Below are 26557 nucleotides of genomic sequence, written 5' to 3'. Positions count from 1 at the left end.
GCTCACCTTGTGGAGGTCAGAGAGCTGCTGGTGACGCAGCAGAGCATATATATTCAAGACAGCACAGGATTAATAATGTTCTTTCCATTGTGTATTGAAACTTTAAATATTCCCAGCTACTTGCAGATTAAACACACGCTGTTTCTCCAGGCTCACCTTGTGGAGGTCAGAGAGCTGCTGGTGACGCAGCAGAGCATCCTTGGCGGGGAACTGCCGTCGACACAGCAGACAAACCATCTTAGTCCAGTCCGTTATTTTCCCCTCCTCGTCTGCTGCTCTATAGGAGCCGCCCTCCTCGGGGTCACTGTCTCCGTTGTAAGCGGCAACCAGGCCGCTCTGTAAGATGACAAAAAGGATTAAATGATATGAGATTCATCTTTATTAATAACTGTGGAAATAAAGGCAAAAGGCACAAACAAACCTTGGCTGAAGTCTCCTGCTCTGTGATCTTGAATTGTTCAATCATGAAAGACGGCATCTCAAAACCTCCCATCTGCTGAAAAGGAAGCGACAACTTTCATCAACAAATAACAAAAATAAGCTGCATCGGTGATTCTCACAGTGGGGTGAGCAAACTTAACAAAAATAAACTTATTAGGGGATTACTTCTCATTCACACAAAAAAAATTCTAAAAGTATGAATTTGAATGAATGTGAGTTCCCAGTGAGCCTCTCAGTCTATATTAGTACCGTTCCAAGTACGCTATGACACTAATACGATGCAAAACATACTCGGGGCTAGTAGTCACTACTAAATACCTTTTTCTCAAAGAGGAAGAAACCTGCATCGGCAGCTGCAGACTCTCTCCTTTCCTCCTCCTTGGATGGTCCAAAGCCTTGGAAACCGCTCTTAAAACTTTCTTTTTGCTTATTTAAAGTTTTTGCCCACCGCTCCATGTCCTTTGCAATCTGCAATTGTATTATCAGTCAGTACGGATATCATTTAAATGACGAGATATAATCCATACGGAGAATAACTTTTTAAAAAGAAGCACTTACCTGCTGTGCAGACTTGCTTTTGGGCTTCTCTTTTCTCTCTTTGGGCTCTTTACTGTTCGTGGCTGAGGAACTGTTGGCTAAGCTCATGTCTGGTGCAGGGATGTAGCTCCCTTTCTCACTGTCCCAGTAGAGGTACTGCTGAGTCTCAGAGTTATAGTAGTACTGTTGATGACAAGCAGAAGAAATAGGATGTAAAGATCAAATAAATGACAGTGTTTGGCAATATATTCTGCACATAAAGCAGGAGTACGGGGAACATACTTGGCTGCCGGGATCATAGTACAGGCCCGTCTGTGGATCATAATAGTACCCTGAAGACTCCTCATACTGGTATGCTGAGGTGTCAGGGGCAGCTACGGAAACAACAAGAGGACATATGAAACAAATCACTTGTTGATCTAGTCATTGACAAGCAGAGGAGCCATAGTGAAGCTAACTAATCTCACCTGTCGTGTTAACAGCTGGGGCCGCACAGACGACAGCTGCGGCAGCAGTGGACGCTGCTGGTGTTACCGGTGGTGCAATCTGCTGCGCTGCATCAACAGCCCGCACTAACTGGTGTGGCTGAAAGTGAGGAGGGAATAAATCATGATGTACTTTTGTAGCCATCGGACGACACCAAGAGTTGTACATTTTAAATGTAGTACATAGATGCCATGTTAATACACGGCCTACCTGTATGGCAGGCTGGCTGATAATGACAGGATGGTAAACCTGAGCCGTCTGGGATATGACCACACCGGCGGCTGCAGGGATCAAGGTCTTCATTCCTGGAGCAGCTAAAGACAGTCGGTAATGATGGATTAGCAATCCCAGGTGAAAAAACTAAATAGCTCCGAGTGATTTGACCCTCTTTTTTACCTCCGAGTAATCCATCACCGATGACAGGAGCCAAGGCTTCAGGCTGCTGCCATAATTGATAATTCTGTCCCTACATGAGGGGAAAAAACATCACGTCAATCACTGGTCTTCCTTCTTAAAGTCACTGCCACGATAAAGTCGACTGTGAACTGACCTGTGTCTGCTGTGCATAGCCATCTGGAAGGGCAATGTAGTCAGAGGCGGTGCCAGAACCTTGCTGCAACTACAAGGAAATACAGAGAAAAGTCAGCAGCAACACACAAGAACCCCAACGAAAAAAAGTAAAAGTTGCATTTGCAACTGAGCCAATATTTTGCACAAAAAATTAGTAAATTCAGTTAAGACGTATATAAAAAAAATCCATGAGCCATTTGTACCATGTCTATGGATCGCAAGAGCTTTTCACACTTTACCATCGTCCTAACTTTTAAAGATGCCATATTTGCGAAGATGTGTATTAAAACCAGCTGTTCTTTGCCTTTAATGTCACACCACTAAGTTTAGGGAATTTTAAGTGCAACAAAATGACTTCGAAGTAGAAAACGGCACGAGTAGAACCCCGATACCTGGCTGGATGACCACTGAGCGGCAGCAATGGCTGTGCTGGCGACAGAGAGAGCGCTTGCTCTGATCCCATCGGGCTGAGTCGAGTCTCTGGAAAGGACACGGAGCAGTTAGTTCAACCTGAAATCTGCAGCACATGCAGGATGAAAAATGAGCCGCTCATTTGCCTCAACGATGCTCGCATTTGAATTACTGCAGGACCAAATAAGCAGCCTCCAGCTAAATGTGATTATGAATGTGAATCTAAATTCAGATACGAAAGAGCTTTTATGTGCTATTTTCTAATAATAGAGAGCTGAATCAAACCGTATGTGTCTATGTGCGTGTGTGTGTGATGACTCACTTCCTAGCACTCTTGGCATAATCCACACCGATTGTTTTTCCGTCCAGTTTTAGAGGTGGCTGGAGGCTTTGGAGAATGGTGAGCAGCTGAGAAGCCTCCTATACAGGAAATAAAGATGAAAACTGTCAAACGTGTGCACACGCCCAGAAGAAACATACCGACGTATATCATGACTACAGAAATAACGTACCAGGGGAGAGGAGAGCTGAACAAAGGCAAAGCCTCTGTTCTGTCCCGTTTGCTTGTCCTTGATGAGGCGGATGTTGCCCGCCGACAGGTTGGCATAGGGGGCCAAGATGTTCAAAATGCCATCAACAGTTGAAAGAGGAGCAATGTTTCTCAAAATGATTGCTGTAAACAAAACAACGTGTCCGAGAATGAATGTGGAATACGATTACTGGGGGGGACATACTATTTGAATATGTGGTGAAAAAGTCACTTACTGTCTCCATTGTAATCTCCTGGCTGTTGAGACTCAGCAGTTAAACCACTTAGTGCTGGTGGCTCTCCGTCTGTACTCAGCAAAGACGAGGCAGAGGGACACACAGGTTAACACTAGTCAGGGCGGGCCACTGAAATAAAGTAGTGCAGGACACATGCAGGAAGAACAAACTTATACTTAGAGTTTGTTGAAGTAGCAACTCACCAACTTTGGCTGCTCCACACCTGAAACACTTCAGCCTCTTCCGGAAATTGTACAGGCCACACTGTGATAAACCAATGACAATGTTGTGGTCTTTTTTTAAAGAAACAATATATAGAATATATCATTCTGGGATCACAGTTTAGTACCAAATGCATGTATTTTTTTTTAAGTAGTTTTGTATTTATCCTATCTTTTACTCGGCGTATGACCGAGGTATTTAGTGTTTCTTGATCTTTTGAATGATCCTCCCGGAGAGAAACACACGAAAGACTTGGAAGGTGAAACGGAATTAAAGAATGGACAGAATGTGCAACTTCTGATAATACCAAAGCTTAGTAAATATATAGCATATTTACACATATAAGTATGATGAGTACATCATTACAGTGGTGTGAAGGAACAGGATAAGGTGCATCAGTTAAAACAATACAAACAAAAAACGCTAACGGTACAAAGACAAATAAAGTTGTACTCACTGCATTGCAAAGCCAGTTTTCAAACTTCTGTCTCCTGTTGCTGTAGTGCACCGCAATGCTCTTGCCCTGGATCGCCAACTTGTTCTGCGGAGTCAAAGGCCACCAGTTATTTCAGACTCCACAGAGAGGAGTGAGAGCAGCTGGAACGGGAGAGAGTGGCTAGGCTTACACCCGTAGCTGCTTAGGTAGAGTGTCTCAGGGAGTAAAAAGGGGAACAGAGGTAGAAAGTGAAGTTTAGAGAGAACGCTGCAGTTTTGTGTACGAGGTCTCAAAACAAACGGGTTCTAAGTGTTTGGGATCGGAGTGCTGCCAGCTCGTCCATGTCTCACTCCAGCCTTCGGATTTTAAATGGAGATGAGAAAATATCCGAGTGACTGAGCTGGAGCAGAATGTGCTATGGAACCACTGTTCAGTCTTCTTTCATGAGGGGCAAACACGTGTTTAGGTTAAGGCTCTGACTATGTTCTCATATTTGTAACAGAGCCGACTAAAGAGTTCATTCCTGTATACAGTGACTCAACACTGAACTCCTAGCATTGAGTAAACTAAGCAGTTGAGAGACTATAATGTCTGAAAAAGCTGCTGTATACAAATAAAATCAGACAATTGTGTGATTATCAAACACATTTACATTTGATAGTCACAGTTTTGCGTGCCCATGGTTATGATACAGTCCTGCAACTAAACACCAACATCTGTCTATTGCAAATATGCACAGCTCTCAATGATCAGTCATGTGTCGGTTAACTGGGGCTCTAATCTCCAAGAATAACTCGAAACTTGGTGATTGTTAAAGGCAACCTGATTGGTCTCCATCCATCGTGTAGAATCTTGCAAGTGATAAAACTCCACGAAGGCGAAACCTCGGCTTATACCTAGAGACAGCATTCAAATATAGACGGGAGGCGTGTTAGTTAGAATGCTTTTGGTGCAACATTCAGACTCACAAAGGGCTTGTACACTCCAACTCAAATCAAAAATGGAGGTGGGAAGGGTGCTTACAAGGTCAAAGGGGATATGGGGGGGGGGGGGATTTTGTTTACCATAACATTTCATGTCTGTACATAAAAAACAGTAGAGGAATAGCACATACAGTTACCTCCTTACCTGGCGATACTATGAAAACCAGACAATCTATGCGACACAAAGGATCCCCTGACAGTTGTAGTAGGAGTATTTTTTTTTTTTTTTCACGAGTTGCAACAAATAAATAAATAAATAAATAGGGAATGTGGGTTGTAAGAGTGTGAAGGTGAGCGTGAGACACTCAGCACTCACCTGTCCTTTTCTTCATTAGGCGAATGTCCACAGGCTGGGGCCCCTGGAGCTGCTCGAGTGATGAGCGTATCTGGAGGATTGGAGCAGAAGGTCAAATTAATCCGAATACAACTCCTCACTGTTCTGCCTAACGTTAACAACATTTCTCCATCAGTTCCAATAACCAACCCTATTGTCAGACTTTATGTCATTTCCCCGTTTTGAGAAAAGGTGCGCTGCCTCTTCCTTACCAAGTTAGTCACGTCACAAAAAGAATCTGACATTAGTTGCATTCCTCTAACAAATTCATCGTCCGAAACGATACAAACTGCCCGAAGAAATCCTCAGAATTTGCGGTAAAGCCGGACTGAATGAAGCCAAAACCTCCCTCAATCAGCAGATTCACCCCTTGCCTCTAATACCCTCACACTCTTTGTAAGGGATTTGCTGTTCCTCATGAAATATGCAGCTACACCCATCTCCTTACGCTGGGTGTGGCTTTACCCTTAAAAAGCATCAGTGGGGCTGGTGGGCTTACATCATCCTCTGTGACATGGAGAGAGAGGCCCCTCAGCATGATGGTCTTGCTCTCCTCCTCCTCCTCCTGCTCCATTTTGTAGTCCTGGTCTGGATAATCCCCGTCATACTCATCATCAGATCTGTCACTATTGCGCCGCTTTCGGCTCCTCTGCTGCAGGCAAGGGAAAATAAATAACACTGTTATTATGAACCGAGATGTTTTGTATTTTCCTGTTACATGTGTGAAAGTAACATGAACTGACAAACGCATTGCTATCCACTGACCTCTGGACTGTCTCTGCGCTCATCAAAACGTTCTCGGGGTCTGTCATCACCCCATTGTCGGTCATGATCCCTCTCCACGTCTCTACCCAGTCTATCGTGCCATTCTGGGTCCTCTCTCCTCCCATCCGAGCCATATCTTCCACTACGTTCACTCCGACTAAGCCTGAAACAGAGAAAACGGGAGTGTCATCGCGAATACACTGAATATATGTGCCACTTCCGTATTGAAGGATGTCCAGCTCACCTTTTATCAGCTCCCATGGTTTAATGGAGACACGTTTGATCACGGAACTCTGTAGAACAATCACAAGTGTATGAAACGTTAGCTAAAAAGCTGATATGTCCCTGCTGAACGGGCCTTTGCTAACACACTAGCAAGCAGGCCAGTTTAACTAACGTTAGTTATGTGCGGTGGACGTTAGCTTTGACGTTTTATAGCTTCCGAGACCTTACGTTGACTTACGTTACTTAGCTTACGTCAGCAGAAACAAATACAACTTCATGTTACATACCGTTTTGATAACACAGACTGTTTTATCTGTTGGTTACCGGAGTGGTTTCAAGCTAGAAGGTTTTTTTTATCTTCAGTTTCTGGTCAGTAGTCTTCTTCTCTATTAAAGTCTGATGGCAAACGGACGCGTCGCGCTATACCGCCCCCTACTGGTCAGGAGACCACAGCGCACACACAACAAACATTGAATGATAACGCTCCCTCCCTGTGGAAATGATCAAAACATCTACTGTACTTAAAAAATAAAAAAGCAGAGTAATTTAAATTGATTGAATCATATGTAAGTAATAATATATCACTTCAAGTGTTGGTTAAATCTACACAGGCCTTATTGTATATCTTTATACCACTGACACAGCGCTCTAGATGCAGTTTATAGGAGGCCAAACAGTTTGCCTCGTCTAAAAACACATGGTCAATAAATCTGGTTCTGTGTCTGATCCATTAAGAAAGAAAATAAAAGATGTTTAAATCCATATTACTTGTCCTAAACCTGGTCACAATAGTAGGCTGCTTCCTGTTTCCCAATATCTCCCTTGCCATCATTCATTTCTAAATATACGACATGTGTCTATTTGTTATGCTTGTTTCAGTGTTATACAATTCCTTTTAGTCTCTGCACTTTTAATATATACAATTACTGCCCTGCATATCTATCTTCACTACTTTCATTCCTACATGTGCATCAATAGGACTATAATAGAGATATGTTAAATTATATACAATTACAATGGCCTTGTGTTGAACTCAAATTAAATTGTTAAGCTTTTACTGTATTTCAAATGTGGAAGCAAATAAAGAAACAGTATGAAATTGCTATTCCTCCTTTATTTGGTTGCTGTAACCTACAACATGTCACCTACTATTTATTGTGTGCAGTTCAGTGATGGAAAGTAACTAAGGACATTTAATTTAATCATGTAAGGTACTTGTACATTTTTCTGCTACTTAATACTTCTACCACACTACAATTCAAAGAGAAATATTGTACTTTGTAATCAACTATATAAATTCCATACCTTTAGTTAGTTACTTTGCAGGTTAAGATGAATACGAAATAAGACTTCATGTATCCTTAAGGGACGTTTACTAATTAGCCGGCAGTATCAAAAGTAAATTGAATGATCCACCTTTATCAACTTTAAAGTGATGTACAATGATTATAATACAATAATATAATATATATGGTTCTGAAATGGGCTATTCTGCATGATGAGTGCTTTTACTTTCGGTACATTTTGTGCATTTTGATGCCAATACTTTTGTACTTTTTTAATGTAGGAGTTTTACTTGTAGATCATTTGTATGCTGTGATATTGCTATTCTTACCTAAGTTACAGAGTATTTCTTCCACCACTGGTGCGGTTACATCTCTGACAGAGGAACGCTTGGCTGGCCCGGGCTGACAGTTCCCCCCATCACCGCTGGGTGTCGCTGGAGTCCCGGTGAGGTGCGGATGATCTGCAGAAGCAGAAATCTGCTCTCATCCACAGACAGTAGGCTCTCATCCCTCAACACGATGGCCGCAGCAGTGGATTCGAACTGTTACATGTTGTTTTAATTATTTTTGAACTACCTCACAAAGCATATGCTTTGCGTCCCTCGCAGCTGTGGTAAAAACACATTGCAAGTGGTCAACACTGCGCTTCAGACGACTCTCCAGCTCCCACAAACTGTGACCCCGGGCACCAGGAACAAGGTAGCCAGCTGGTGCTAACGTTACCATTAGCGAACCACTAGCGTCAGCTAATCGGTGGTGGATTACATTCCTTATTGCTGCTGGTTTTAGTCGACAACAGATTGTTTTTGTACTCTTTGCCGTGGAGTTTAGATTAGGTGGTTTGACGTTAGCTCGTTAGCTTGATAACGTACGTGACCTATTAGTAACGTTACGGTAATGACGCTGGCTAGCTAGCTAAATGGACTGACAGCTCTGTGGTTTAGCTATAGCTATGTTACATTTTAGTAATTTAGTAAACTATCCCAATAAGAACGCCTTACATCAGTTAGAAGCTTACCTCAATAGTTGAGACTACTTAAAGCTGTGTTTAACTTGCCTGCTGTGTATTGAACGTATTTCTCTTACGCTCGTGTTTCATTCTTCAGTTAAGCTACGAGGCTGGATGGCTGAGCCGGAGCTTCTGCTGGACTCTAATATCCGGCTTTGGGTGGTGTTGCCCATTGTCTTCATCACGTTTTTAGTCGGTGTGATACGGCATTATGTATCCATTCTTCTTCAAAGTGACAAGAAGTTGACGTTAGAACAGGTTTCTGACAGGTAGGTCATCTTTAATTGTGAGGTGGATCCTATTTTAAAAAACAAACACTTGAAAGTCATGTGAATTAATCAATTTGTTTTCTTCTCCAAATCCAGCCAGGTTCTTATTCGGAGCAGAATCCTCAGAGAAAATGGAAAATACATCCCCAAACAGGTAGCAAATGTCATCATCCATCTCTGACACATGTACGATTTATTGTCCACCATATATGAAACGCACTCTCAACACAAAACCACTGGTCTTTGCATTTGTTTGTCACAAATGCAGCGTGTCGGACAATGTTACTAAATATCTCGCCTTGTTTCAGTCTTTTTTGATGAGGAAGTTCTTCTTCAATAATCAAGAAGATGGATTTTTCAAGAAGACCAAAAGAAAGGTTGTTCCACCCTCTCCAATGACAGGTAATCATTTTAAGTATTTACCACTGAACATGATATGATGACGCAACCTTTAGCGTTAAAATGCACATTGTAAATTAGTTAAATAAAAAATGTCTGTCATTAAACAATTAACGTTTCTGTGTTTTGTTCCTAATTTGTTTGTGCAAAACATGCATATATATATATATATATATATATATATATTTAAACAGTACTTAGCAAGAAGTTCATTGAGTGCGTTTTGTCTCTTTTCACAGATCCCAGCATGCTGACCGACATGATGAAAGGAAATGTCACCAATGTTCTTCCCATGATCCTCATTGGAGGCTGGATCAACTGGACCTTTTCAGGATTTGTAACAAGTAATTATGTCACTCTCTCAGAGATCTGGCAGCTTGTGGGGGCAGAATGTGACCCGCACAAAAAATAACTCTGAATGTGTCTTGCTACCAGATAAGATGTAGTTTTATATGTGAATCCTACATTGAGTTCTTTCTTCACTCTCTTCCACACAGCTAAGGTTCCCTTCCCTCTCACTCTGCGCTTCAAGCCCATGCTTCAGCAAGGAGTAGAGCTGCTTTCACTGGATGCCTCCTGGTAAACTAATGAAACCAGATCTGTAGAGATGTACTGCATTAGTTGCGTATTAATCTCAAAATGCTTAAGCTAGTGTGTGCCTCTCTTGACATTTGTGTCTGTTTCTGTGTGCATTTATCCTCTAGGGTGAGCTCGGCGTCGTGGTATTTCTTGAACGTGTTTGGACTACGAAGCATGTACTCATTAATCCTAGGCCAAGATAATGGTAATTGTTGCAAATTTTAAGATCATTTTGAATGTTGTGTCGGGTCAGATTGTTCGATGATCACGTGAAAATGTAAATTCTACTTATGCTGAGTATCATATTATTATAGTTTCAACAGCAATAGCAACTGTGTCATACTACAAGTCGTTATTTGATTCACAGGAATGTGAGCATGAAAACAATATTTCATTTCAATACACAATCTGAGAGTTACATTTTTAAGATTTAGGTACAGATGCATCCTGGTCAGTGCTATTTACAAATCAGTTCTTATGAGGACGGCCTTTGCATTCAGATAATAATTTGTCATTCCCAGAAGATGATTGCTTCAATTTATGTTGTTCAATCCCCACAGGTGCAGATCAGTCGAGGATCATGCAGGAGCAGATGAGTGGTGCAGCCATGGCCATGCCTGCAGATACAAATAAAGCTTTCAAGGTATATACCGCAGTGGTTTTAGCGTAATTCATTAATGTGGTGGGGCTTTGCTTGGTTGTTCATGTGACGTCTGTCCTTGATTTCAGGCGGAGTGGGAGGCACTGGAACTGACGGACCATCAGTGGGCGCTGGAGAGCGTAGAGGAGGATCTGATGAGCAGAGAGCTGGACTTTGATGGCATGTTTAGCAAGGAGCTGCCAAGCGGCATCTTCTGATGGCCTGGTCACTTCTACTTGGAGCCTTTCTGTTTGAATTTTGATCAATGCAGGGATTTGTTTTTGGTTTGAGCCCCAGAGATGGGACAAATCCCTTCATGTTATGCAAAGTTTACATTCACTTATTTGTTGTCCTTGTCTTTTCACATGTATTATTACCTTTCCATATAATATCTGAAATGACTTAATAATACACTGGTTCTGCTGCTGTTCCATCTCTTTTGAGACAAGGAGATGTTTGGGAGATATTAAGTGGCTTTTTGCTTATTGGAATGCATTATTATTAGCTTGTAACTGTATGCCATCATGCCATTAGGTAATAGAATGTGAACTACCCAGTGCTTCCTTTGTTTATTGTGTCATTCACAGCTAGACTAGCTGTTTCAATCTCCATATGTGTCCTCATGTTTAAACAATAGACGTTTATTTTATTATACTTTAACCATCTTTAATGACTCCTTTGTTAGATGGATCAGCTGCCGAAAGCTGGAAATAGACCCAGAACTGATTAGCTCTTGGCAGGGAGAATGTTTGTGTGATTTGAAATATTGTGTTTTTGAAGTATGTAGATGGTTTATTTTGTATTGTAACCCCTCTGTGTTTTGTACAGCATAAAGCCTGTTTTGACAAAATATATAGTTTTCTTTATTGCAATGCACCCCGACGCAAGCAAACATCATCCGTCAGGCTATCTACTGAGGTTTGTTGATGTTCTGAGGACATAATAATACAAGGATGCTTATTTTTTAGTAGCCCTATTGGTACACTGCTATATGACTCCTCTGTGATTTACTGGCGATGCCAGAGCACTCGCATTGGAGTGCTACAGCAGCTCTACTCGATTGTGCAACGTCACTGACCGTAGAGGAAGAACGTTTCCTCGAGCAGAGCTCTGAAGCTCGCTCAAGTCGAGTATGCGCCTCTTCCATTCGCGCGTTCACGAGACCGGCACACTCGCTACATGATGGCCGAGGGAGGCGGACCCGAGCCGGGTGGCGCGGCAGACTCCGACTCGGAGCCGGTAGCCGCACAAATGCCAACCCCATCAACCGAAAATCAGAAACAGACTATCGGGTCACTTTTGAAGACTACTCTGAGAAAGGGCGACGAATGGTAAGAATCGTCCACGGCCAACGTTACCTGTGTGTTTTCAGCTAGCGTTAGCTAGCTAACGTTAGCTAGTGAGAAACAGGAAATGCTAACATGCTAAAGCTAGCATGCTAACGGAACCAACGTTTGCGAGTCAGAAATCGAAAGCTGCTGTGCTACCGATACTTTGTCCAGCTAACGTTTAACAAGTTAGCCCGCTAGCTGCTAGCCAGCTCGACTTAAATATTTCCATGGTGCCTGTAGTAACAGATATGAACGTTGGTTGTATACAACGAAACTAGCATGACTAAGTGGGTCATTTGTAAATGTTACTGTCGGGTTTGTGACAACTTAAGTGACGTTATCTGATGTGGTAGTTTGTCGGCTGGTAGAATAGGCCCTGGATTCAGATGGTGAGTTTATTTGCCAGTCAGACCGGCTCGTTGTTGGATAAGTAACGTTAGGTATCAGGAAATGGGCCCGTTGACAGGATTATTTTGCGAGTCGTTGCCTGCTTGTACTGACGTACCAGTTGAAGTTGTCTCACAGGTTTCTTAACCGGCCAGCTTCCGGTGTTTGCTAACAATGTTTCAGATCCTAAAGACCGTCCAGGCCTGGGCACAATGCAGCGAGTTGTTTTTAAAGAGGTTTCACTATTACATTTTTCAACAGAGAAATGTGAGATAAGCAAGAATTTAAATAGCCTTCTGTAGAAATGGGCCACAGTTATATTGACTATCAGCTACTAAGCTAACAACATGTTCATATAGTTGTTGAAAGTCAGTTAATGCCTATAAAGTGTTTCATGATACTGCAGTATCACTAAATAAAAATGGACTTCTATCCCATGGCGTTCACGCTGAAATGTAAGATTTTCCACAAGCATATTTACACTGTTTCATAGCTTGGGGAAGTTAACCTCAGGTCAAAGGGCAAAGATCTTACACCTCACTATGATTGACACACTTATGTGAAGCATTGATTTTCACTGACTTCTATGACCCTAACATCGTATTATGTGAATGCTTGCTAACAAGTCTACTAACTGGAGGTGATTAAGTCAAACTAACTTGCTGTTACAATAGCTGCACATGCCAATCCAGTTTGGTATTGCATCATTCTCTGGGTTAACATAGGACTTGGTACAATGTCTCTCCAAATCCCATGTATCACCTCTCGATCCTGTCCTGTCCTTGCGCCATATCATAAACGTATTAGGTGACCAAAAATGCTTTAAGAAGTATAAGTCTTACAGGTTCAGAAGAAAGGATCGAGTGTCTTTCAAAGTGTGATGTGTTTGTTATTAACTGTTCCCAACCCATTTGTTTTAGGTATCTAATAGACAGCCGGTGGTTCAAACAGTGGAAGAAGTATGTTGGATTTGACAGCTGGGATATGTACAATGTGGGAGAACGTAGCCTCTATCCAGGACCAATTGATAACTCTGGGCTTTTCTCAGGTAAAACCTTCATCTGTAAAGAAACATCTATTGGGCTTTTCTTGCTCTTGCGAACAGCACACATCCCACATAGAGATTAAACGAGCTGTACAGCCTGTAGTCATCCTTTTGTTATTGTTTCCTTAAAGACCAGGAGACTCAGTCCCTGAAAGAGCACCTTATCGATGAGCTGGACTATGTCCTTGTACCCACTGAGGCATGGAAAAAGCTTGTCAGCTGGTACAGCTGTCTTGAGTGCCAGAGACCCATCGTCAGGAAGGTAACGCTGTTGAGGATTTTCTTTTTTACTTGACCATTCGCTTGTGGTTTGGGATCTTAAATGTCTTCTTTCTTCCCCAGGTTGTTGAGCATGGCATGTTTGTCAAGCACTGTAAGGTGGAGGTCTATTTGCTGGAGCTGAACTTGTGTGAGAACGACAACATGGACAATGTTGTTACGCGTCATTTCAGTAAAGCTGATACTATAGGTGAGTGCTGACAGGAGTTTCTATGGATTCGTCTTTGTATTGAAAATGACGAGATAAATGTGCTGCCTACGCAACTGGAAATATCATACTTTGTCAGTCATTAAATGTGTTTTGTGTAATAAATAAGCAGGAAAGATAATAATCAAGCCTCCAAATCCCTTCTTTTCAGACACTATAGAGAAGGAGATGAGAACGCTGTTCAATATCTCATCAGAGAAGGAGACACGGCTCTGGAACAAATACATGAGCAACACCTACGAGCAGCTGAACAAGCCAGACAGCACTGTACAGGATGCTGGTCTCTTCCAGGGGCAGGTAGGTACAGCTGTGGTATTCAAATACCCTTCAGATTACCAATAGACTCCTCATTTATTTTGAAGAACACCACGGCCCAGCAGTGTACTGGTACTCACCGTGCATACATAATTAATTTACTGGCATGGTACAGAACAACATGAACTGTAAGAGTCTCTTGCAATGCAATACATTAGCTATGTAAACAATACAAAAGTATGTGGAATATCAGTTACTGTAGAGGTACGCTAATACCTCTGTGACATTCCCATCAACAAAATGATCTTTGACAAGGAAGTTCAATTCAATACTATTTCATTAAGTTACATTAACTTGTAAGTGTTCATGCTACTGTGCCCATACTCATGTACACTATAGTCACAAGTATGTAATGTGAAAGGTGTGAGAGACAAAGTTTCAATTTATCACGGCAGCTATTTTCCTTAAACTGCAAATTAAAGCTAAAAAATAGACTTAAACATCGAAGTAAGTGCAGTTGATAGACCCACCTCCAGCTGCTGAAGGTGGCAGCACTCGACACATGCTAGTATTAATTCAAGCCCGAGACATGATAGCTCTGACATGAAGGTCAGTTTTGCCGGCCTGGCTCTCAACCAGCTTGTTTTCCCACAGGTGCTTGTGATTGAGCGGAAGAATGAGGATGGCACGTGGCCCAGACAGGCCTCCCATCCCAAGTAAGCAAATACCTTGTTTGTTTTGTCATTCTGTAAAGGCCTGTAGGAATATAAATGATATCCTAGTAGTTTTAGAGAATGTAATATATACATCAAATATATATCCAAACATTAAATGTAGGTCAGTATTTTTTTTTAACAAATGTTAAACACGGTCTTGCTCTTGCTCACCAGATCCAGTACTACCCCATCCAGGAATTTCACTACCTCCCCAAAACTCTCCTCCAACTCAACAGCCAGTATCTCCTCAACAGTAACCAATGGAGACAGCAGCTGTAGCCCTGGCTACACACTTAACAACAGCACATCCTCTGGTAACAGGCAAGTGTCCTTTTCTGATTTATCCCCCCGTCACTTTTTCCTCCATGCACAGAGTGTGTACCTCTCGTGCACATTTACTGTGTGCGCTATGTGGCACCGACTCATTAGGACCAGCACTAAACTTAACTTACTGTTCTTTTGTACCACTTGCTTCCTGAGCTCCTGTGGTATTCAGTTGTTACATCTGCAAAAGACTCATTGTATGTTGTGATGGAACTTGCACATCAAATGTTTCTCATGCCGGTGTTTTGTAGAGGAGATTAAAAGGACAGTCCCGCACACTACTCTTGCATTTACGACATTTATTGATTCAGTAAAGTCAGAGCACGAGGTCTTTAACAGATTATTCATCTTCTGTTGCACACCACGGAATTCAAAGTATGTTATTTCCCTCTTCCCATAATGTCATTAGTTCTTTTCTTTTCGTGTTGTTTTAAGTTTGTCAGTTTTTCATTTGTAAATTTGTTTTGGGTGTTTTTTGTTTGCTTTTAAATGCAACGATGTGTCACCCAGTAAAGCAATGCAAGGCAACACCCATTTAAAGGCGAGCTGGTATCAAATATGTATGAACACTACAGTGCTGTATCAGCATGAAGTTAATCATATTGCATAGTGAGGAACATGTAATAAAGGGTGCACTGTAACTGTGCTGTTGCAGCATGGGTCCCTTATCATGCTTTGCTTACTGTAAAACAAATTATGGCCTTAAGCTGCTTGCATTTGCTCTTTCTAGAGTTCTCTGCTACCTACAGCTCAGTGGGATTACTGAAGAGTTGACTACTTGTGACTAACTGTGCACGCTAGAGACACAATTTGATATTCAAAATAAAAGATGGGAAATTTGACTGAATTTGCACATGTCATAGAGACTTCTTTTAATTAGACACAAAATAATTCAGTTATTTAAAATGTTGCATGATCGTGACTTTTTGGGTAGTATTCTAAATGAGGACAAGAGTGTGGTGGTGACAGTGTGGCAATATTCCTTGTTGTCAATTCATAGAGGTACTTATGCCAAGTGGTAGTAACATGTTCTCTTGAAGTGATTTTATCCAGGTACCATATCTGAATGTCCTGTTTAAACACACAAGGCTTCATCACAACACTGTGTCTTTAAGGATACCCACAGTAACATATCTGCTCTTCCAACAGATTGGGGGGCTACAATTCATACAGCTCCTCCTACAACTACAGAGAGTCACAGTCACAGCCCGGCCTGTGTGGTCTCAGTAATTTGGGCAACACATGCTTCATGAACTCTGCCCTCCAGGTAAAAAACATCCAGTAACGCCACAGATCCAACTTCCGTTCAGACAAATTCAGTTGCCAGTTTTTTGGGTTTCATGTTCACACTATCCATCTATGATTCCTCTTCTTCCAGTGCCTGAGCAATGCATCTCCACTCACAGAATACTTCCTCAATGACCAGTATGAGGCAGAGATTAACCGGGAGAATCCGCTGGGAATGAGGGGGGAGATCGCAGAGGCCTACGCAGATCTAGTGAAGCAGATGTGGCTGAGCCGCAGCAGCTACGTGGCCCCACGCACCTTCAAAGTGAGTCCTGTTAAAACAACTTCATCTGATTTACATATCAGTTATCCATTCATAATCTTAAAGGTACAAACAAAATTCACCTTTTTTTTTTTTTCTTTTTCCCCCAGACCCAGGTCGGACGTTTTGCCCCCCAGTTTTCTGGCTACCAGCAGCAGGACTCCCAAGAGCTGTTGGCTTTCCTGCTCGACGGGCTCCATGAAGATCTAAACCGCGTCAAGAAGAAGCCTTATCTGGCCCTGAAGGATGCAGAGGGCCGTCCAGACGAGGTATGGAGCAGACATAGAAATGGAAAAAGAAAAGGGAAACTAAAAACTGCAAAGACTCATTCTGGTGCCGCAATATGACGCTGCTTAAATATTTATACTCGCAGCATTCCTGGCTTTGTTGTGTTTTGATTCCTGAAATTGGCTTTAAATTTCATAGAGATTGACTGAGCTGCAAGACATAGCATAGGTTTTTATTATGAAGCAGCATATTGTGTGCTTTGATCTGCTATGCTTCAATGAATTGCTTAACAATATCTAGTTACACCTTTTCTTTCAGAGGCTTTAAAAGGTCATTTAATGAAAGTCTTTCTCTGTTGTTTGTGGAATTACAGATCGTTGCAAAGGAAGCCTGGACGAACCACCGCTTGCGCAACGACTCTATTATAGTTGATATTTTCCACGGCCTCTTCAAATCGACTCTGGTGTGCCCAGAGTGCTCCATGGTGTCTGTAACCTTTGATCCATTCTGCTACCTTACACTGCCTCTGCCCATGAAGAAGGACCGGACTATGGAGGTGTTCCTGGTGCGGTCAGACCCTCAGTCCAGACCCACACAGGTGAGGTGGAACTAGAGTTCTAGCTCTAGACTTGGAACACCTACAAAAATGATAAATAATACCAAATTACTAATACTAGCACTCTAGTTTTTAAGAACCGAGTTTGCTTTGTACGTGATGTCGTTGGATCATAATATCGCTTTATGTTCTTCTTTGTCTTATAGTATCGAGTGGTGGTCCCCAAACTGGGAGCAGTGACGGACCTGTGCAGCGCCTTGTCCAAACTCTGTGGATTCCCTCAGGAAAACGTGAGAACTGTTACATTTTCTTTGCTCTGGCTTGAAATGGAAATATGTGCTAACTTTGCCATTTACTTCTCTGTCTAGATGGTGGTGGCTGACGTTTACAACCATAGGTTCCATAAAATCTATAGACGGGATGATGGTCTCAACCAAATCATGGAAAAAGATGACATCTTTGTGTAAGTATTGTTGTCTTCAGTGAGTCACTGCGGCCACTGTTTCATGCTATAGTTGTATTTGAAGCGCCTGCGGGGATCGCTAGCGAGCCATCCGGCCTTTCACTGTGAGCTTTACTGGAGCTCTCTCAGCAGACCGTTCTCGTAGACGAGAGGCTTTTACTTCCCTATTGAAACACGGATTGTTTAAATATCACAACCCAAATTCCCATTATGAAATGAATGGGACCTTGTGGTCAACTGCCTTTTTCGGGGGTAAAAAGCTCCACAAGTGCTTGCAAGCTTAGCTTTCTTATTTTTTGATTTGTTTTATATGTTTTCGAGTTGTCGGTATGTACGTATGTCACTGTCCATTCTCGTGAAAGGGATATTTTGGGAAATTTCTTTAAATTTGGCACAAACGTAACTTTCACGTAAGGATGAACTGATTCGAATTGGTGGGTCAAAAGCCACAAAACTTATTTTTTGTCATAACACAACAATTCGTGTGTTTGTTATGACAATTTCACACACGTCTAATAGAAAAACATGATGAAGTTGAGTAGTACTTCCATCCTAGAAGTAAACTGCAACATGCCTGGTTGGCGGAGGCATTTAACCGCAGGGCTTTAATTCTAGTTGTCCGGCGCTTTAAGAGCCTCTGCTAAAGACTGAGCTGGGCCTAGCATAACGGCCATATGTACTCCATACTGTGGTCATCAGTAATTTCAAATACGTGTGTGTTTGTGTTGTTGCTCTTTGCAGGTATGAGGTACAGGAAGAGGACAGCGAGAGGATGAACCTGCCTGTCTATTTCAGGGAGCGCCACTCCAAGCATGCAGGAAGTTCCTCAAGCACCATGCTGTTTGGCCAGCCTTTACTCATCACCGTGCCCAGACACAACCTCATAGCAGACGTTCTCTACGACAAGATCCTAGAGAGAATTGGGTAAGGACCTACTGTGTGGATAGAAAGGAGGGAAACAACATGGCAATAAAAAAGCGCGTTCTGCGTGTATTTGGTGGTTCACGCATCTCCTCTGTTCCATGCTGCAGGCGCTATGTAAAACAATCCCAGGGCCCTAACGGTGAAAGCAGGGCCTCAGCATCGGCCCCAGCCTCGGCATCGTCTTCGGCATCGGCCCCAGCCTCGGCATCGTCTTCGGCATCGGCCCCAGCCTCGGCATCGTCTTCGGCATCGGCCCCAGCTTCGGCATCGGCCTCGGCTTCGGCCTCAGCGTCCTTTGCCAGCTGCAGCCAGGCTCCTGAATGTTCCACATCGTCTAGTCTCAATGCCGGCCTGGGGGGCTGTGGCAGCCCCCTGTCAGACGGGGCCTCGTGCAGTGCCAGCTCCAGTAACGGCAGCAACCACTCAGGGACCTGCAATGAGACTAATGGGTTGTATGATGGTAATTATCTAAGATTCACCAAATTCAAAGGAAACATTGATCAGCCATGCAAAGAACTGCAAAGTGATGAGATTTCATTGTTGTCTGTTCAGGTGAGGAGGAGGCCATGGACCACCAGGTGAGTCCAGAGCCAGAGAATGGCCAGTCTGAAGAGGATGAAGAAGAGACCTCTGACTTGGAAAATGGGTCTAAAGGAGACTCAGCCAAGCACCGCTCTTCACCAGCCAAGCTCTTCACTTTCAGCATCGTCAACTCTTATGGCACAGCTAACATCAGCCCGCTGCCCTGTGATGGAAATGTCCTCAAACTTAATCGTCAGTGCTAATCTTTTTGAACTTACAATTGTTCGTTTTGTTTTGTTTTTCAAAGCCCCTTTGTGTTGACAGAGCCCCTCCCTCATCTTCCTCTCTGCAGCACATTCCACGGTGGCCATCGACTGGGACGCAGCATCAAAGAAGCTGTGCTACGATGAGCAGGAAGCAGAGGTCAGTAGGTTGATAGTCGGCAGAATAAATCCTGTGACCAGACATGCAAGCAGCCTATTTATATCTGTGTGAATATTGTGTGTAGGCCTATGAGAAGCACGAGAGCATGCTCCAGGCCCAGAAGAAGAAAGCCACCGTGGCCCTGACGGAGTGCACCGAGCTCTTTACAACAATGGAGACACTTGGAGAACATGACCCATGGTAAGGTCTCACAACTGCAGCCTAGTTCAGTGTCAAACCACCACTCATGTCTCCAGCTTTGTCATATAAATATAATCTGTTTTTTTTATGCAGGTATTGTCCAACATGTAAGAAACACCAACAGGCCACGAAAAAGTTTGACTTGTGGTCGCTGCCACGCGTTCTGGTCGTTCATCTAAAGCGGTTCTCCTACAACCGGTGTTGGAGGGACAAGCTGGACACAGTGGTGGACTTTCCCATCAGGTATGCAGGAGGCAGTATTGCTCATCTACATTATTGTGGACACATTTAAGGACAATGCTTTAGTCTGACAAGGAGAAAAGGCACTGATGGGTCTCTATCGTAGTTCCAGATGTCCTGAGAAGAGATACCGTCTGAAGGTGGACAGTCTCAGCGCTTAGCATTATGACAATACCTGATTACTGAAAGTTCCTTTCTTTGTTAATCATCAACATTAGTTAAGCATTTCTTTAGAAAAGCCGTGTTATAGATTTTGGTGACCAAGTGCTACTCAATGCAAATCAGTTAGAAATACGGATCAGGTTGTGACAAACGGGAGCTTTGGATGCTCATTATGTTACTCATATTTTAAGAATAGTGTTCTGAGAAAGTGCAGTATCGGTGGCCCTGTTCCACCAGGGGGAGCTGTAGCCTGAAACAAAGTGACCTGAGGTCTGAATAAGTAAATACTGTATTTATTGTACTTTGAAGAAATGGACTGTTGCCTCAGAGAACTGGCCTCAATACGCCCGTGTCCTAACAGTCCTTATCTGTTTTAGTTGTGTAACTAATAAAACTTTCACCGGTAGCCTTTCATAGCATGAGTCATTAACCCGGTACAAATGGAGAAGTTGCAGCTATCTGTCTGTGTTTTATGTGTGCAACACATATCGACTCGTGACTTACTTTTAAAAACAGCTGACTCATGCTCACTAAGGTTAACTTAAACATACAAGTGGCCCACATGCTGTGTTATACATTGAATGTGACTTTAAGAGAATCGTCTCTTTTGTTTCTTGGCTGTTTAGTAGGTGGTATGTTTCATAACTCCGTTTCAGTGCGGTGGAAATGCCATTTTATTTCCCTGTAACTGAAGATCTGTTCTTTGTCAGGGATCTGGACATGTCCGAGTTTGTGTGCGACCCGAAGGCCGGCCCCTACGTATATGACCTCATTGCCGTGTCAAACCACTATGGAGGAATGGGAGGCGGTCACTGTAAGTCAACTGTTCTCTGTCATTTGAATCGCTTGTGACACTTTGGAAATCACAGGCCCATATCACTCCACATCAACATACCATAATGAGCTTATTTTAACATACAACTATTATATTTCCAGCCGGTAATAAATTCCCTCTCTTGTTCTTTTTGTTTGTCTTAAAACATACACACAATATGAGTCCACTGTGTCTCCATGGACTCTAATCAGTTACATTTTAACACGGCAAAGTGTCTTGTGCGTCTTCTTTCTCTGTGGACTCATTGTCCAGTTGTTTTTGTGTTGGCTTTGTCCCTTCACAGTAAACGGGTGTGAGTGAGATTGTTTCTCTTGCTAGATAAACAAATGAACTGAACAGCTGTTTGTTTAACACCTATTTCCTTCTTACAGACACAGCTTACGGCAAGAATAAAGTGGATGGAAAGTGGTATTATTTTGATGACAGCAGCGTCTCCTCTGCCTCAGAGGACCAGATTGTGGTGAGTTGTGACTCTTTAATGTTCATAAATGTTCTGTGTACAGGTGTCCTGTACTTGAATGCCTCCAGAGATGCAGTGTTTGGTGATGTCTTTCTGTCATGTGTGACTCAGCCCTCTCGGCTTTCTGTCCTTGGTGTCGAGTGTCCCTGTTGTTGTAGTGTAACCCTGTCCTTGTTGCCCCACTCAGACTAAAGCAGCCTATGTGCTGTTCTATCAGCGCAGAGACGAGGAAGCCCCCTCCAAACCTCAGCCTTCGGCCTCACTGGGAGGAGCCCCGGAAGCAGCCGATGACCACATGGACACAAACTGAGGAGCCCTTACGCGAAGGGACACGCACTGAAACATATATATGGCAAATAGAGACACTCGGACGCACACACAAAGCTACTTTAGTGACAGAGGACTCCACAGACTTAACATTATTAACCCCACCTTCCCCGTATTTTATTTGATTTCTGTCTCGAATGTTGTCACCTAGAGCCAACGGCCTCGTCAGAAGAGTGACCTGAGAGACTTCTTCCCTGCAGCAGATGGCCGACTGATTTCTGATCATAGCTTACTAGTCTGGAACTAAAGAGGAGTACGGATAGAGATCCTCTCACTGGATGAACAGAATGTTAGAAGTGCCCTCAAATGCGTAGATAAACAAATGTTTCTGTCAGAAATATTAAAAAAAGAAGCCAAATGCACATGTTGTTTCAACCAAAGCGTTCCAAGGTTCTTATGATTAAAATATATCAACTTTTAAGCCATTAGCAGGATACTGGCATTGTGCATAGATGTATCTCCGATGATCTTGCTGTGCTGAGGGAAATGCAGACCCCCGTGACAGTGTGATGTGTACACAGAACAATACATGCCATGCTTGTTTGAAAGAGTCCTGTGACCTTATTCCACCTGCGTAGAGTGAGTCACTGATCGGCAGGTGTGCAGCGGGGCTGCCAGATCTTTGTTGCAATCTAAACCACAGAGGGGACGTCTCGGTTTAAGATCTGCTTCTTGACATGATTTGTGGCAGAACCAGTTTTTCTTGCTCTTGTTCAGCCATCTTTCTTTTTGTTTTGTTCTATGATGCACAGAATGGGCTCCGCTGCCTCTCAGACCCTAAACTTATGAGAGGAGTCTCACCCTGCCAACGATTTTTATTGTCCCTTTTTTTTTTTTTTTTTTTTTTGTAATGACGATGCAAAAGCGGCCTTTTGATTCCTGCAACCTGCCTAAAGAAGGGGGCACTTTGAATTCTCCATGAGTACATGACCTACCTGCTTCTGGTGCATCAAGAGATCACAGGATTGTATGATTTGGCCGTAGCATTAAGGGCTATGGTCTGTCATACACTTCCAGATCATTTGAATGTGTCTTATAAGCATATTTTGATTGCTGCCTGATCAGACCCCTGGCTCACCTGCTATGGCTTGTCCTTATTAGTCTTGTACATTAATGCAGCGCTGTATTGAAATGGCTTTTGTTATTTGATATCCTAAAAGCACACTGAGTGAAGCAAAAATAAAATAGTATAAAAGCGGTGCTCTTCTTGATGAAACTTGAACTTGCTCCCTGTCATTGGGAACAATCTACATGTGTCATCAGATGGGGTCAGGGCAGCAGTACCTTGACTGAGTGCAGCCATTTGCTTCCAGTGATCACAGTACACCACTCAGCTGGCAAGTAAAATAAAGCCACACTCTGTTGGTGGCGTAGGAGAAGAATCCCTTTGTTGTCTCTTTACAGACACACAAGTACCCCAGGAAGCCGTTATAACAGGTGTATAACTGTGTGAGTGGGTATGAAACACATTGACTTCTACTCGGTCTCGAGGGTCTTTGGGTGAAACCAGATGGCAGTTAGTACTTCATGGATCTATTCCTGTAAGTCTTGTTCTGTGGCATAAATTCTGCACTATGTCGCATTACAGCATGTTGATATGAAGGACCTCCAAGTGCTCTTTTTGCTGGTTGGTCCCGCCCATCAAGTCTTTCAGAGATGACTACCTAAATATAATCATTTAAGCCTATGCCTAGAAAAGCTTTACATCATATTTGCAATCCTAGATGCTTAGTTGAAAACAAAATCCAGCTGCCGAACACAGCGGATCTTATTTTCCCTCTTTCAAACAATTCAAACTCAAAAAATAACCGAAGACATGTAAATAATCAGACTATTGAAAATAGGTGTAAAAAAATTGTCGTCATATTTATCTTATTGCCAATATCTACAGTATTTGTTTTTAATTGAGAAATATTTGAATTCAAAGTACAATAAAGACTGGAGGCCTCAACAAAGTGGTTTGTTTGGTCTAATTACGCACAAAGATATACTGTAATCAGCTTACATTAAAGCTGGCTTAACATTGGAGGTAGTTGTGAAGTAACTATTGCAAAATTATGTTTTATTGGCACGTGCTGCAACCTTGATTTAATGCTGACTGATTGCAAAATGAACTGATCTGCACTCTGCTGTTGGCCCGCTAACAGCACAGTAATCACACTGTTGGTACAAACCCAGATGGGCAATGTTACCCATTTACTCAAGATCATGTTTTTTTTTTTTTAATTCGGCCTTTATCATGCAGGTCGACATAAATATATATTCAAAAGAACAATATACAATATTGGTACCATGATTTCACTGAGAGACAGTCAGGAAATGGATGAACAAATACATTTATTGGTCCTCATGACAAATCAAAACACAGCTGTGCTTTGTATACACACAAGGCAGCTGACAACATTCAGGCTTTTACGCTGCATCAGATACCCCCCTCACAACTAGGTTTCAGAGGATGTCTTCATATTGTAAAAGAGCAGAACACAGCCATCGTATGTAGGAGAGCACAGCTGGTCTGGACAAGTGTTGCACACCATCTACAGAAGCTTTGGGGGGGGGAAGCAATGAGCACCAAAGGTGATGAGCTCATGGTTACACACGTGGTGCAGAAAAGCTGCTACAAGTGGGTGAACAACACTGAGGAGGACGAGCGGTTTAGGTTGCCTGGCTGAGGAGCTTCTTGATGTCCCCCTCGATGTCGCTGGTGAGGAACTTCCTGCTGTAGCGCTTGAACGGCACTCCATCCGGCCCGATGAGGAACTTCTCAAAGTTCCAGGCCACGTCGGTCCTGCTGACCGGGCTCCAGAGGATCAGCTTGGGGTCGTTGATCAGGGCGGATGGCTCATCGCTGGGGAATGGCAGCTTTCCCCTCAGGAACACAAACAGGGCGTGGGCGTCTTTCCCGTTCACATCCGCTTTCTCCAGGAGCTGAAACTTTGGCTCAAAGCCATTTCCAGGACGGACATACTTCAGAGACACGAGGATTTCCTCGTTCTTGCAGTTCTCCTGAAAGGGTTAATCAGAACAATAAGTGTGATTGTGTTACATTTTGGGAAGTAGAGACGTCCAGGTCACTCTAAGAAGTCCCCTTGATAAAGTCCAACATGGCATTATGTCTCTACAGGCATGTATTACATCATTATGTTTTATGAGGGAAGTGGTTCGCAGTTATTGTCATGGAACAATAAAGGTCTGTACTTCAGCAGTCCAACATAATTTCAATACTGCAGGTTTTAAATTGGAAACAATTGAATGGCTAATAATCATTTTATTATTTACATATCTGTTCTGATCAGTAAACCAGTCTAACTTTTGGTTGAAGGCTGTGGTTCCACTGTCTTTATCTCTTTATCTTGAACAGAAAGAGCACTTCCTGCTGATTTGAACCATCATTTCTGTAACCGTCTATTAATGAGTTACTACTGTTGTCATACAAACTTAGTTAATAAATGACATATTGCTTATTCTCTGCATTACAATTGTGAAGCAGAACAAGTTGCATGTATTAAGTTAAATAAGGAAGAACTTAACTTGTGCTTGGTCACTAACACTACCACAATTTCCTCTTTCCTAAACATTCAATGCTGAAACTGCATCTCAAAGAAACTCGGTTCCTCACCAGCAAAACGTATCCTTGAGTTATAGGTTCACTTTTCAAAATGTTAATCTATTGGTTTAGATACTATATGAATGAACTTGAATTAGTGGCTGTAGCAGATACTTATTGACTAAATATAAGACAAGCTAAAACCTTAAACCCGCCAGTAAACTTGGATATATAAAGCAAGTTTAAACCAGGAACAAAACTCCTTCCACTGAGTAAAATAGCCTACAAATTCATTATAATTAACAACATATCTGTATGCTGTTGTATAATTGTTGTTTCAAAATTCTAAACGCAAGTGAGCTATTTCCGGGAAAATATGTAAAACGAATAAAAACAAAAGCTAACAATAACCCCAGTATGCCTGAAAGTAAAGAGAATACACCTGGTGAATATAACATTGTTTCCTCACCTGATGGCCGAACTGGTTACAGGGCACTCCCAGGATCACGAGCCCCTTGCCGGCGTACCGGTCGTGGAGCTCGTTCATCTGGGTGTAATCCCTGGTGGTCGTACCTCAGAGAGACGCAACGTTCTCGATGAGGACAACTTTGCCCTGCAGGGAGGAGAAATTAAACGTTTCTCCCGTTAACAGTTTGGACGAGAGGTCGTAAAATTTCGCAGCCATTTTTGCCATTTTCGATATCTATTCCTCTGTGTTGAGAGTCACAATTATCCCTTTATGTCCGAGTCACTCTACTTTCTTGAGCAAGCCGTGAGATATAGCCAAAGATCTTGTATTTATCGCTCAAGATGGTTCACATCCTGCAGCCTACGGGACGGGATTCGAAGGTTCCAATATACCATCACATTAATATGAAAGTCATCAATGATTGTATGTCAAAATAAAATCATGCAAGAGTAAGTAAACATTTTGATTTACTAAACCCTGATTATAAATGCTTTAACATGAATTTAGTAACTCTTAATTTTGACATTTTATCTTTAATTAATTAAGTCAAAAAGTTGCCAAAACATGAATACTGAATTTCGTAATTTCCACTATTTCATCCTTTTTGTTTTTCCTGGAGGAAATTATCCTGCTCTCTTTTTTTAAACAAAACGGCTCGTGAATTATGACTTGAATGGACTATATCGCTGTAGTAAACCAAGCTAGGCGAAGAAGGAAGCAGGTAGAAGTGAAGCCGCTCAATGTACAAC

The 26557-nt window shown here is 42.5% G+C and overlaps 4 protein-coding genes across 7 annotated transcripts; 2 read left to right on the top strand and 2 right to left on the bottom strand.

Annotated features, from left to right (window-relative positions):
* Window positions 1-86: 86 nt before the first annotated feature.
* Window positions 87-8603, bottom strand: LOC116381207 (RNA-binding protein 5-like). 4 transcript variants are annotated; one of them, XM_031843181.1, is made up of 21 exons: window positions 7791-8603; window positions 6195-6243; window positions 5951-6113; window positions 5685-5837; window positions 5168-5237; window positions 4691-4764; window positions 3890-3973; window positions 3414-3474; window positions 3211-3279; window positions 2958-3118; window positions 2768-2865; window positions 2427-2514; window positions 2015-2083; window positions 1861-1930; window positions 1675-1778; window positions 1446-1563; window positions 1261-1352; window positions 1000-1161; window positions 760-909; window positions 422-496; window positions 87-336 (listed from the first exon to the last, which is right to left on the bottom strand). In XM_031843181.1, exons 2-21 carry the CDS (start codon window positions 6209-6211, stop codon window positions 103-105), a joined length of 2112 nt encoding a protein of 703 aa, XP_031699041.1. In that variant the 5' UTR covers window positions 6212-6243; window positions 7791-8603; the 3' UTR covers window positions 87-102. The 4 variants fall into 4 exon arrangements, with proteins under 4 accessions (XP_031699041.1, XP_031699023.1, XP_031699047.1 ...); XM_031843163.1 differs by lacking the exon at window positions 7791-8603 and adding an exon at window positions 6463-6582; XM_031843187.1 differs by lacking the exon at window positions 7791-8603 and adding an exon at window positions 6463-6582 and having other exon boundaries at window positions 422-493.
* emc3 (ER membrane protein complex subunit 3) lies at window positions 7905-11209 on the top strand. Its single transcript, XM_031843199.1, has 9 exons — window positions 7905-8160; window positions 8568-8739; window positions 8836-8893; window positions 9048-9141; window positions 9378-9482; window positions 9636-9717; window positions 9843-9922; window positions 10278-10360; window positions 10447-11209. The coding sequence occupies exons 2-9, from the start codon at window positions 8585-8587 to the stop codon at window positions 10573-10575; spliced, it is 786 nt and encodes a 261-aa protein (XP_031699059.1). The 5' UTR covers window positions 7905-8160; window positions 8568-8584; the 3' UTR covers window positions 10576-11209.
* An 81-nt stretch (window positions 11210-11290) lies between these two features.
* Window positions 11291-23747, top strand: usp4 (ubiquitin specific peptidase 4 (proto-oncogene)). Its single transcript, XM_031843149.1, has 22 exons — window positions 11291-11688; window positions 12996-13123; window positions 13252-13382; window positions 13463-13589; window positions 13759-13904; window positions 14517-14578; window positions 14753-14899; window positions 16052-16169; window positions 16281-16454; window positions 16562-16720; window positions 17053-17277; window positions 17442-17525; window positions 17604-17698; window positions 18440-18622; window positions 18730-19082; window positions 19175-19396; window positions 19497-19567; window positions 19653-19768; window positions 19862-20011; window positions 20881-20984; window positions 21377-21465; window positions 21653-23747. The coding sequence occupies exons 1-22, from the start codon at window positions 11537-11539 to the stop codon at window positions 21773-21775; spliced, it is 3159 nt and encodes a 1052-aa protein (XP_031699009.1). The 5' UTR covers window positions 11291-11536; the 3' UTR covers window positions 21776-23747.
* Window positions 23748-24112: 365 nt separating this feature from the next.
* gpx1b (glutathione peroxidase 1b) lies at window positions 24113-26127 on the bottom strand. Its single transcript, XM_031843213.1, has 2 exons — window positions 25809-26127; window positions 24113-24798 (listed from the first exon to the last, which is right to left on the bottom strand). The coding sequence occupies exons 1-2, from the start codon at window positions 26031-26033 to the stop codon at window positions 24448-24450; spliced, it is 576 nt and encodes a 191-aa protein (XP_031699073.1). The 5' UTR covers window positions 26034-26127; the 3' UTR covers window positions 24113-24447.
* Between the last annotated feature and the right edge of the window lie 430 nt (window positions 26128-26557).

The sequence above is a fragment of the Anarrhichthys ocellatus genome, unplaced genomic scaffold (genome assembly GCF_004355925.1).
Source record: "Anarrhichthys ocellatus isolate YVR2014 unplaced genomic scaffold, GSC_Weel_1.0 scaffold1, whole genome shotgun sequence".
In the NCBI taxonomy this organism is placed as follows: Eukaryota; Metazoa; Chordata; class Actinopteri; order Perciformes; family Anarhichadidae; genus Anarrhichthys; species Anarrhichthys ocellatus.
The sequence above is the reverse complement of the archived record's forward strand: the minus strand, read 5'-3'. Positions and strand labels throughout refer to the sequence as shown.